General features: G+C 38.0%; 1 protein-coding gene across 3 annotated transcripts in view; it reads left to right on the top strand.

The window, feature by feature from the left end:
• The window catches only part of TRIP11 (thyroid hormone receptor interactor 11), a 64,442-nt gene extending 54,365 nt beyond the window's left edge, over positions 1 to 10,077 (top strand). For 2 of the 3 annotated variants that reach the window (XM_015086262.3, XM_015086263.3), the window contains exons 17-21: positions 1,539 to 1,620; positions 2,438 to 2,552; positions 2,966 to 3,082; positions 4,389 to 4,533; positions 6,651 to 10,077. In XM_015086262.3, the coding sequence (XP_014941748.1) occupies positions 1,539 to 1,620; positions 2,438 to 2,552; positions 2,966 to 3,082; positions 4,389 to 4,533; positions 6,651 to 6,871 (680 nt within the window). In that variant the 3' untranslated portion in view covers positions 6,872 to 10,077. Of the gene's footprint in view, positions 1 to 1,538; positions 1,621 to 2,437; positions 2,553 to 2,965; positions 3,083 to 3,365; positions 4,248 to 4,388; positions 4,534 to 6,650 lie in introns of those variants that run through there. The other variant, XM_015086264.3, reaches the window with a different exon arrangement.
• Positions 10,078 to 13,132: the final 3,055 nt, after the last annotated feature.

Genomic DNA, 13,132 nt, shown 5'->3' with positions numbered 1-13,132 from the left:
GTGAGAATTAACTCAGCATGCATCACAGACCTGCATTTTAAAGTCACAGTTATAACATTAAAAAAAAAAGGGGGGGTGGTGTCTGGGTGGCTCGGTCGGTTAAGCGTCCGGCTTCGGCTCAGGTCATGATCTCACAGTCCGTGAGTTCGGGCCCTGCGTCGGGCTCTGTGCTGACGGCTCAGAGCCTGGAGCCTGCTTCGGATTCTGTGTCTCCCTCTCTCTCTGCCCCTCCCCTGCTCATGCTCTGCCTCTCTCTCTCTCTCAAAAATAAGTAAAAACATTTAGAAAAAAATAAAGTCACAATTATAAAACTCTCAGAAGAAAACATAGGAGTAAATCTTTGTGATGTTAAATTAGGCATTGATTTCTTAGATGTGACTCTAAAAGCACAAATAACAAAAGAAAAAATAAATTGGACTTCATCAAAATTGACAACTCTGGTAAATAAAAGGATGCCATCAAGAAAGCAAAATGACATCCCACGGAATGGGTGAAAATATTTACAAGTTCTGTATCTGACAAGGGACTTGTATCCAGCTACTACCTGGAAAATGCAGCATAATTCAAAGAGTAGGTTTGTGGAAAGAGATCGGAGTCCAGTGTTTGGATTGGAGTGTTTCTCGATTCGAAAAGTAGAGCTCTGCTGCAAAGCAGTCGCCTCTTCATTTCTTTCAGATCCAAACTTGTCATCTAACTTGGATAGGCATCTCCTTCAGCTCAAACTCTCCATTTCTCAGGTGGCAGGTATCAACACCCCATGGGCGTGGCCGAGCGTTCCTTAGTCTGGGGATCGTTGGCCCCATGGCTCGGCCAGATATATGAACCGGGTACTCTTGTAATTCTAGACTTTGCCTATAATACTGCTTGGATTCCGGCTGTTTCACCAAGATTTTACAGATTTTGCTTCCTTTTTAAATAAGTGAGAATTATAAAGTAGTCCAGCATCCTTCTGAATTAGTCGTATAAGCTACAGTCATCTTGATTAGTGTGTTAGAACCAGTGATCTGAATTGTATTTTGCAAGTTCTGTGCCTCAGAATACTTTGTCCTAGGAGCTGCATCCGAGCCATGCTCTTAGTTGTGTTAAATACTCTTCTTAGCTCACCAGAAACCAGTCCAGCCAGGAAAATGGAAAAAGGAAAATCTAAAATTGTCCTTTCCATTTCTTCCCATTAAAGAGTGGCTCTGGAAATGTTTTATACAAGGAAGCAGTGGTGAAAAATCTCTTTTTTGCTATTAAGTTTCTGAAGAGAATGAAACCCTTTTTTTGGTTTTTAAATTTTCTATTAAACAATTGATTTGGGGGGGGGGGGGCAGATAAACCATGTGAATTAGTGCATACTCTGGCTGCTAGGTAATTTCTATACCAGAAAGCCTGGTTTCCTGAACCAAGAAGAGATGGAACTAATTGAATGTCACTAATTACAGTAAGTGTATGTATGCAGATTTTGCAGGAAAGATGTTATAAACCTCATTATATATTCATCCAGGCTATTTTAATCCGTTAAGGACTCTCTCTATTCACATGTTTTAAAACAGATGAGCTCCGACAAGAAATGCTGGACGATGTACAAAAGAAATTGATGAACTTAGTCAACAGCACAGAAGGAAAAGTGGACAAGTATGCTCTGCCTATTAACTTTTATGTATTTTATGGAGATTACCTTTATGGTGAAAACAGCTTCTACATGTAGATGTTTATGTGTGATTAAGTTTTTTAAAAGCCTTTTCTTGTATGGTGATGAGATGTAGGTCGTTTTCATGAGGAGTCAGTAGAATAACTTCTCTTCTCTTGGTTTTTAAAGACTTCTCCCAGCTCAAGTTACTTTTCTCGAAACCATATGGAAGAGTTAAAACACCACCATAATATGAAGCACTTAGAAAATAGAAAGTTTTATTCTTATCATTCTTTTTAGTTCTCTTTAGCTGTCCTTAAATAAACATACCTTGTCTGAAACCTAGGTATATATGTAACATGTCATTAATGTTTTAAAGATTTAGATATTATTAGCAAATTTTTAATAAACGTGAGTGGGGAGGCATAAGCGTTAACTGTTAAGCACAAGGAGTGTCGTCACCACTTAAGGTGGGGAGGGAGAAATCCTAAGTATCTTACAGTAGAGCCCAGATAGGCACCGAAAGAAAGTTACTTACCTAGGCGCTGTCTCAGTTGATTGATATATTTGTTGGAGAAAATGAGTGGGTAATAAATGATGTTTTAAAAGGTATCCGTTTTTTAGGTTGTTCGAAATATTCTCCATTAGACTTGTCAAGATTTTTTTTTAAGTACTTTAAAACGTTTTATCGTTTAGTGTTTTTTGTAGCAATTGCTTAAGTATAATTAAATATTCATATGTTTAGTGTTTATTGTTTGGGTACACTAAGTATTGGGATAAGTGTTGAGTTAGCTTGAGCTGTTTCTGCCTTTATTTTCACAGAGTCCTAATGAGAAACCTCTTCATTGGACATTTCCATACACCAAAACATCAGCGCCATGAGGTGTTACGATTAATGGGAAGCATCCTGGGTATCAAGAGGGAGGAAATGGAGCAGGTAACCAAACAATTGGAAGTCATTCTGAATATATTCATAATTCACATAGTGGCATCATTTAAAATTATCTTCTTTACTCAATATTATGTAACTTTTCATTCTTCTCAGTAACGCGGAAATGGAACCGTTTCATAGTATAGTGAAGGGGTGAATTTGTTCAGTTTGTATAGTGTTAGTTCCGTAACTATGTCTCCTATCAGAGGGCTGAAATTTTGAGACATGGCAGTCCTCAACTTTTACTTGAGATAGTGCTTGGGATGACATTTTATTGTATTGGTAGCCTCTCTCAATAGGAAACATTTACTAGGAATTGGACTTGAAAAGCATAGTTCGCTACCATCTGAAATCATGTAAAAATAGTTTTTTCTTTTCTTGTATTGATAACATTTTTCTGTTTGAAAATAATCTTTCAGTTGCTTCATGAAGATCAGGGTGGTGTTACCAGGTGGATGACTGGATGGCTTGGAGGAGGATCCAAAAGCGTCCCCAACACACCTCTGAGACCAAATCAGCAATCTGTGCTTAACAGTGTAAGAGCCAATTTTATTCTTGCTGAATATGAGTGGTGCAATGATTGTACATCACATTCACTCGCAAAAAGCAGATTTCTTTTTTACGTTATTTTATTATACAGACCTTTGATTTTGGAATTGTGGAAACTGAGATCTCCAGAGGGATTAGCTTAAGGATCATAAGCCAGTTTAAATAATTTTATTGCATATATGTTTCGTTTTAACTTTTTATTTATATGGTACTTTTATTTTTCAAAGTACTAAGTATTTTTTTTCTTTGTATTTGATCATGCTGCTATAGGCACACAGCCATTTGTCTTGCTACTAAATGACGAGATTCTTAAAGACAGAGGCTATGCATGTTTGTGTCCACCTAGTCCTTGAACACTTACTACCTACCGAGCACCTGCTCTGTACCAGACTGTTCTCAGCTTGGGGGATGCACCAGCAAACCAGAAGACAAAGCACCTCCCCTCAGCAGATCTACATCTTGGCAGGAGGAGGCATTAATAAACATGAAAACATAGTGCCTACTAGTCTTCATGAATATTGATAAATTGAGTAGCTCGGGCTGCCTGGCTGGCCTAGAGCATGCAACTCTTCGTCTCAGGGTCATGGGTTTGAGCCCCACATTGGGCATAGAGATTACTTAACTAAATAAAAACTAAAAAAATTTAAAAATAAAAACAATAAATTGAGTAGTAGCTCTGTGAATCAGAATGTGGAGTTTTCTTATTTTACTTTGTTTTTTAATAAAGAGGAAACTGATGCTAGGTGAAATACCCAGAGTTGGTGGAAGATAAACAATACCCTATTTTAAATTGGATGGCATAAAGCTTGTTTTAAAGGAAAAGTCTACAACTACATTGTGTTAATCTGATAATCTTACTGGTGAGCTGCTGCTGTGTATTCATCGATTGGATGTTACTTTAGAAAAATATGACTATTTAATACTGTTTTCCATCAATATAGTGTTTCATGTCCATGTAAACAGTTACTAAAATGATTTAAGCCTTGATGTCTGAAGTGCCATCGGGTAGCTAATTATGACTGTGAGGTTGGTAACAAGTGTTTGATCAAACATCATTGATTACATTGCCAAAGATCTTAATTGATCTGTAACTAAAGCACTAGTAGTTCTATTTGTTCATATAAACAATTGTTTCATTAATTGTTCATATTACTTATAAAAAAATGATTCAGAAGGCATGATTTGTTTTTGATATTTGGAGTAGCTGGTACATTTTCTTAATTGTAGAAATATAATATATAATATATGTAATTTATAATATCTGCCTAATTAACCCAAATACTGTTTCCTTAGTCTTTTTCAGAACTTTTTGTTAAATTTCTAGAAACAGAATCTCACCCATCTGTTCCACCACCAAAGCTTTCTGTTCATGATCTGAAACCTCTGGATTCACCAGGAAGGAGAAAGGCAGTTACAAATGCGCCAGAAAGTTTTAAAGGTAAAACCAGATACTTACTTAGTTTTTCTACAGTTTAAAAAATTGAACGTTTAATACATAATTATGGTTTATAGTGATATTAACTAAATTTTTAGTGTTTCTGAAAATGTAGTGACTTCTCCCAACATTCCAGTAAGGCATTGGATTTTGCTTCATATATTCTTATAGCAATCTGATGCTTAATTGGCTTGGATTAGCTTAAACAATGTGGAGTATTTTTCTTTTGTATATTGGAATAATTCTTCTCTCTGCATAAGCCACTTTGAATTATTTTTGGAAGTGCTGGTGAACTGGTAAACCTTTGCTTGGTCACCTGTTTTTCCTTCCTACTAAGGATACTTATTGCTAAATTAGAGTTAAAAGTGTAGTTTATAGTTAAAGATTTTTTTCCCTGTGGACATCTAAGTGTTACACTCAATAACCAAACCGTGGTGTGTTAATAATATTTATAAGAGCAGTACAGTAAACTGGCTTAGACATCCAAGAATGTATTGAAAGTATTCTTATGTGGTAAACGGTCTGCCTAGAAGCAAATGGTCTGGTGGTTGTAAGGTCTGTATGCATAGCTTTCTATCCCACTAGGTCATAAGGGTCTTATTTATATTTATATCACCTATTTTGGCATGCATGAAATTTTCTTGAAAATGAAGTATAATCCATTAGACTATAAACAGATTCTTGATTAGAAAGTCTCTCTTTTATCTGAAGTCTACGTATTTTGATACAGACTAACTTGTTTGCTAGTTGGACTATAAAGGTGTGTGTTATTATATACCCAAGTTCATATCACATCAGATACGTAAATTTGAATAAAATATTAAAGAATTTATATTCTGAAATTCAAAACAAATTGCCTTAAGTCATTTAGCTGACTGTTTCTATTTTCCTGAACTTTGATAAAAAGAGAAATGGTAAAATCTGCTTTGAGAAAAGGTTTGGCTACTAAATTTAGTGAAAAGTCATCAAGACCTTACTAAAAATGCTTTCTTCCTGCTACACTAGGTTGTAGTGTCTTCACGTGGATTCCAAAATTCATTGCGGCAAGATCTCCTGCTCCCTGCTCTGCCCCTCCCTCTCCTCCTCTTTCTTTCTCTCCTCCTCTCCACTTACCAGGCTATGTTCCCAGCTTGGTTTGGATCGATCAGAGACCAAAGCTAGTGATGTTCTGAGCTGGTATAGGGTTTGCATTTAAAGAAAAGCAAGCCTACTCTTTAATCCTGGATTCAGAAGTATGTGGCAAGGGTCAGAGCTTACTAAGGGGCACCGGAAGCTTTTCCAGAGTTTGGAAAGCTGTCATTCACACGGAAGTAAAGCTTGGAGACCCAGGCTACTTGATGATAAGTTGATTTGATGAATTTGTCTCAATGCTTTCTTTGTTCTAGAGGTTACTCTTCATTTGAGTTTCCCATTGCCGAGTGGTGCTTGTCTCTTAACAGTGACGTGGTTAGCAGTCTCGGGTAACAAAGCGGAATTCTATCCACCAAGACATCAGGGCATAAACAAATACCTCTTCCCATAAAAACTAATTTCAGCCTAACTTTATAGAGAAATAATCTAAGGAAGAATTGTTTCAAACCTTTGAATGTTAAAAAGAGGAGGATCAGGTAACATAATGTATATCTTGTTTTTCTTTGGGTAAATTAATGTCAGATCTGATTGTTACCACTGTGGTGTTGGTGCCAGTTTTTTTCATGGCCTTCATAATTATTGGGGGAAAACAAGTTCTCAAGTCTGTCATCTTTATGGTAAGTAGCTACAAAATTTGCGTGCATCGTAACATAGAAAACGCCCTCTAAAAGGCAGTTCTTAAAGGAAATGAAGTTTATCAGTTATATAAGTGGTATTTAAGTGTCAAACAACAATGTTAATGCGTTTCATAAAGTATTAGCTGTATATATAGGTATTCCTATCCCTTCCCTGTTCTTTGTCCGTTCATCTCTCTTGCTGTCATGTCTTCTTTCACCCTCTATGTGTCATAGACTCTGCTTAGCAGATCCAGAACCCAGCAGCGTAAGAATTAAATTTATTTGGGGGCCCAATCTAGGAACCGAGAACACATGTACACCGTTAACCAAATCACATAGAGGCGACTGAACAGCTTGTGTTTTATCATGTAGATGGCACAGAATCCAGATCTGGTAGAAGAACAGATGTGAATCCATTCCTGGCTCCCCGCTCTGCGGCTGTGCCTCTTATGAACCCGGCGGGACTTGGACCTGGTGGGCCTGGGCATCTGCTCCTGAAACCCATCTCCGATGTGTTGCCCACGTTTACACCCTTGCCAGTGTCACCCGACAACAGTGCTGGAGTTGTGTTGAAAGACCTTTTAAAGCAGTAGATGATTCCCAAGCCAGAGACAAACACGTGGCACTTTAAAGAAACCATGAACACTACGTGTGTGTACTTTATCACAAAGTGGCCTTTTGGAGAAAGTCATGTAATTGTTCGCAGTTGTATATTCTCTAAACTTAATAAAAATATTCTTATTGCTTTTAGAAATTGCAGGTGTCCCAGGAGGAAGTGTTTGCTATAATACATGCTGTTTTCCTTCTCTGATTTGACCTTTAATTTAAGCTAGAAACATTTTATTTTTTAATTTACAAATAATAAAAAAGATAAAGATAAAAATTTCTAGTAGCTTATATCAGCTGTTTCCTTCTTCCTATGATTTTCAAGCTCATTTAAGTTAGAGACGCATGGTCTATCTTTTGAAGATAATCAAGAGACTTAGAAAAAGAAGAAGCAGCAGAAGAAAATAAGTAGCGGCTTTTCTGTAAGTGCTGAAACATATATTCATCTTGAGACGGCTCTGTGTCGACAGGCCAGCAACACGGTTGTCCCTGGGGGATTGTAGGTGTCCTGAGGTGGAATGTGTGTTTGTTTGGTTCTATGCAATTTTATCCCAGGTGTAGATTGACGTGATCACCACTACAGTACAGAGACCAGATGGTTTCATCAGGGGTCTCTCGTGCTGCCCCGCGATGTTTTATAATCGTGGCCACCTCCTTCCCTACGCACATCCCCTCCCAACCCCTGGCAACCACCGACCGCTCTCCAGCTCTGTAACTTTGGCACGTCGGGAGGGCTGTGTAAATGGACTCCTGCGGTATGTTGTTACCTTTGACATCGGCTTTTTTCACTCCGCGCACTTCCCTTGAGACCCATCCAGGTTGTTGCCCGTATGGGTAACTTGTTCCTTTTTGACATGAGTACATACTGCGGAGATAGGATTTAGTTTTATGAGCCAAGGTATCCTCTTAAAACCGTTTCCTCACACACAGACACACAACTTTCATGTGAGTGTTAAGTCACACAGCTGCATTTAGGTACCTATAATTAGCAATATCACTAAACATGATACCTCCTGCCTCTGTCCGAGGCGTGAAGGGAGAGGTACGCAGATCCAGTAGTTCTCCATTGTCCTCTCGCCCTCACGGTCACTGAAGGTAGTGACGTCACTGCAGAACACCAGCACCAGGTGTTTGGAACTTAAGAGTAAGGGAGTAGGTCTTTAATTTTTTATAAACCCGTCGTAAGATTCAGTCCCTGACTTGGAACCTAATTATATCAAGACGTTCATGTTTGTGTTAGTTGTTGAAGTTGTACATTTAAAGACATTTCTTGCAAATTTTGTACATTTCAGTATGTCTTTAACATAGAAACATCTGTGTAACCAGGAAAGGTGAAAATAATACTAATCCAAATATGTAAATAGGCCTGGCTCTGGCCAGAGCTCAGTTTGATTGTTTGTAAATTTTGCTGTGATTAACTGTATACTTTGTGTACTGTATTTAGATTGGAAGATTGGAAGTCTTCGTGTACAGATGGGTAAAACTTGTTTCTCTGAAATGTGCAGTAGCTGAGACATTGCTGCTTCGGAACATCACCTGTCTCCTGAGCTAATGTATTTACACTGCCGTTCTTGATTTAGTATACTTTAAAGGAAGCTGTCGTCCAGGTTCTATGTTAGGACTGGGCGACTGCCTCTTGTCCGTTTTGCCCATTATTATTTCTTATGAAATTATTACCCTTCGGTTTTATATGATCTTTCCAAAGATACTTTCACTGGCCATCTTAAATTATTTGCTGCTTGCCATTGAAGTTTCATTTCAGTGTGGAGCATCTGAAATAAAAGTTTCTAAGTTAAAAGAAAAAAAAGACACATGATCCTTCATTTTGAAGAAACAGAACATACAAAAAAGCTTTGTCTTTTAATTTGAAAAGGAGATGCATGGTGCATATTTAAATAACATATCATATTTTAAATGCCTTTTATGACATTTTGAGTATTTCCTTCCCTGCTCAAAACAGCCTGGCCTCCCACCCCTTGTTTAACGTGTAAGTTTGAAAGCTGTTCTGGGTGGGTTGCATATCTAAACTTCACAGCATGACCTTACATGGCTGCTATTTAAATAAGTATGTGACCTTGTCCTCAAGCTGTAGTACCTAATGTTTCAGTTGTATTGCAGTTGAGACTATAGCTCACTGGTATGCATACTAAGTGTTTGTTGATCCAAAGCAGACTTAACTCATCCACTTTTCTGAAACGAAGTTGAGTCAGAGATGAACCATCTGCTCAAGGAATCTTCTTAGTAACCATACGATGATGAAGCATATCATTCTAATGTTAGCAAGAGGCCATTGCTAACAGTATTTTTACTGCAATATTTTAACTACAGTAGTTTTATTGTTTACTTCTCTGTAAACTTACTAGAATTTGTGGTTGAATTTTGCTTTAGCTGCCAGGCTTTCACAACATTCCTAATGGTTTTCAGCCACTATAATATGGTAGAAAAGCCATCCAGCCATTGAATTTGATTTTAATAGAGTCCTGTATCACGGTTGGTCGAGTTTCAGTCCCTGCCATTATTGATTTTTAAAAGAAAAAAATAAAAAACCAAAGGAAATAAGACCAGAACAACAAAAACATGGAGAAGGAATGACTTTCTTAAAACTAGTGAATTCCAATTTCAGCTATCCCCTGCAAATAAAGCCTCCTGTGTATTTTAACCTTCTAATGGTTAACTGAAAGGGGGACAAAAGACTCAAAATACTTATCCAGTCAGTAGATGGAAAACAAACTATGTCTTCAGGGATAGGGAGTGATAAGAATTAGTGGGGAAGTGCCATATTGCGTCAAACTTAAAGCATTTGAATCTGATTTTTAAAGCTAACAAAGGTTTTCATATATCAAAGTATTGAAAACGTCTTCCATCAACAAAAATTATCTTTAATTTTGTAAATATCAAGTAAGTATAACTGATATTTATTTTCTATATTCCTATGGAAAAAGTAATGGTATTTTAATGTTCTGACATTTGTGATTATTTTCCAGTCTTTGCTTTTTAACTTATTAAGATTTCTCTAATTAAAATTGTAAGTCATCTTTTGGTTTTTAGGGAAATATCTAAGTGTGGGAAATTTACAACCCAACCTTAATATTGGGTTGTGTTTTATAGAGCTAAAGTCAATGCATCTCTGAATTTCTCAGGAGCACACTGCAAGGCAAAAAAAAAAAAAAAAAAAAAATACTCCAAATAAAAATGATATATGTAAGTTGGCAATGTCTTTATCCACAATAAAAAAATTTTTTTTAGCAAACAGCTGCTGACTTTTTCTTTAGAAGGGGGAGAAATGACTTACACATGTTGTTTATAGCAGCAGTTGATGAACTACGGAAGCTAATGTCTTCAAGTGTTCCCCGGATGTGGCTGTTAGGATACTATGTGAGCCTTGGAAATGTTAAGTATGAACAATTTAATAGATGCTGAGGATTTTGTGTGGAAAGGATCTGAGAGGTTTTAGCCAGCCTTTTAATTTTCTTTCAGAGGTAATATGCTCATTCGGGGCTTGGTTTTTCTGCAAGATAATCAGTTATGTCTTCATTTTTCCTGAGATGCGGCACTTGAGTATTGTTAACTGTTCGTGTGATGGTAGTATTGGAAGAAGCATGGCTTTTATTTATTTTTAAGATTTTAAAAATTTAAATCCAAGTTAACATATAGTGTAACAACAATTTCAGGAGTAGAATTTAGTGATTCACCACTGACACATATAACACCCAGTGCTCATCTCAACAAGTGCCCTCCTTCCTTAACACCCCTCGCACATTTAGTCTACCCCCCCCCCCCAACACCCTGCCAGCAACCCTCGGTTCTCTGTGTTTAAGAGTGACTTATGGTTTGTCTCCCTCTCTGTTTTTATCTTATTTTTCCTTCCCTTTCCCTATGTTCATCTGTTGTGTTTCTTAAATGCCACATACGAGTGAAATCATACATTTGTCTTTCTCTGACTTATTTTGCTTAGCATAATACACTCTAGTTCCAACCACATTGTTGCAAATGGCAAGATTTCACTCTTTTTGATTGCTGAGTAATATTCCGTTGTATCTATATACCACATCCTTATCCATTCATCAGTTGATGGACATTTGGGCTTTTTCCATACTTCGGCTATTGTCGATAGTGTTGCTGTAACCATCAGGGTGCATGTGCCCCTTCAAATCAGCACTTCTGTGTCCTTTGGATAAATTCCTAGTAGTGCTATTGCTGGGTCGTAGGGTATTTCTATTTTTAATTTTTTGAGGAACCTCCATACTTTTTTCCAGAGTGGCTGCACCAGTTTGCATTCCCACCAGCGGCACAAAAGTGTTCCCCTTGTTCCGCATCCTTGCCAACATCTGTTGTTGCCTGAGTTGTTAATGGTAGCCATTCTGACAGGGGTGAGGTGGTATCTCAGTGTGGTTTTGATTTGCATTTCCCTGATGATGAGTGATCTTGAGCATCTTTTCATGTGTCTGTTAGCCATCTGGATGTCTTCTTTGGAAAAGTGTCTATTCATGTCTTTAAGGAGCATGGCTTTTAAAGTTGAGAGATGAAGTACTGATTTTGACTGACCCTTTCTTTGCGACCTTTAACAAAATTGCCTTGGCTATGAGATTGATTTTTTTTTTTCATCTCTCAAATAACACCCACATAGTAAATGATCAAATGACACATTCATTCACAATATTAAATGAATACATGTACCACTTGTGGAAATGCTTTACAAAATCTGTAGTTCTACACAGATGTTAGAAGTTGTGATTATTACTGCCCCAAAGTGGCTAAGAATGTCAGGAGTGGGGTATTACTGAAGCCTAGGGTTGTTTCAAGAAGGTAGGGAGAGATCAAAAGTATGAAGTGCTTGCTGCACTGGGAAGATAAGGTTTAAGAATCCATTGGATTTAGGGACCTGGAAGTTGTTGGCTTTGAGTTTGAGCAGTGTTAGTGGAGTGGCAGAAAGAAAACCCATATTGTCAAGTGAGTTGAGTAGATGATGAGCAAATGGAGATGTGTTTGTAGGCAACTCTTCGGAGAAGTCAGACTTTGAAGGGGAAAGAGGACATGAGTAGGCGAGTGGGGTGGAGGGAGAGTTGTGTTAAGCTCAGAGGCTGAAGACAGTGTGGAGAGTTCCTGAGAAAGGGGAGCTGATAGAATCAGAACTCGGAGGGTTGGGAGAGAGGAAAGATCCCTTTACTGGGACAGGAGTGATGAAAGAGCAGAGGCGGATGGCAGGTGCATCAGGGTGGAGGGAAGTTGTGGGAATTAGGTGAGGTTGGCAAGGAGTTTATCTGCTGAAAATGATGGGGTGGGGAGGGTCTGAGGCATGAGAAATCCAGTCAACTGGTAGAGACAGACGCGTGTCCAGATCACTGGAGAAGTGGGAGAGTACCAAGTGCTTGGGGGCTTCATGGGCAGGCAGACAGGAGCAGGGGGAATGGTGTTTAAGCACGTGTTAGAGCAAGAGTTGAGCTCTAGAAGAAAGCAAGCTGGCAAATGTCAGATAAAAGTCAAATATTTCTTCCCCTAACCAGTTCTCATGGGATATAAAATGTTACTAACCTGACCCTTGTTTTCCTGTCCTTGGGACTTAGGTCATGTGAACACATGATATATCTGAGGGTTTTACAGCATGCCTTTGCCATAATTTAATACATCCAGTAAGTTAATAATCCATTATAATTACAACAGTATTTGTTTTGGAGATAAAGGAAAATTGAAGAATGTTAAATAAATAAAACTTAAGGCAAATATTTGAACCTTAGTTGGTTTTCAAATATTTGAACCAATAACTTGGTTATTACTGTGCATTGGTCTTTCAGCCCTCCTGGGGTTAAGAAATGGATAATTTGCTCTATCATGATATTATAACTTTGATAATTTTCGTCTGTGACTGTTTTTACAAGAGTACTCTCAGCGTTAACTGTTTCCAACACTCAAACATTAAACGTCAATTGAAAATATTGTGAACATAATGTAAGAGTTTGGTAAAGTTGCTTCCTGGATATCTTCGGTCTGTTAAAAATGTAGGTAAGCAACACTTTTTTTCTAAAATACACGGCATTTAGGGGTGCCTGGCTGGCTCAGTTGGTGGAGCGTGCAACTCTTGATCTCAGAGTCTTGAGTTTGAGGCCCATGTTGGGTGTAGAGATGACTTAAAAAATAAAATCTTAGGGGTGCCTGGGTGGCTCAGTCGGTTAAGTGTCTGACTTCAGCTCAAGTCATGATCTCAGAGTTCATGGGCTTGAACCCTGTATCGGGCTCTGTGCTGATGGCTC

This window comes from Acinonyx jubatus, chromosome B3 (genome assembly GCF_027475565.1).
Source record: "Acinonyx jubatus isolate Ajub_Pintada_27869175 chromosome B3, VMU_Ajub_asm_v1.0, whole genome shotgun sequence".
NCBI lineage: Eukaryota > Metazoa > Chordata > Mammalia > Carnivora > Felidae > Acinonyx > Acinonyx jubatus.
The sequence above is the reverse complement of the archived record's forward strand: the minus strand, read 5'-3'. Positions and strand labels throughout refer to the sequence as shown.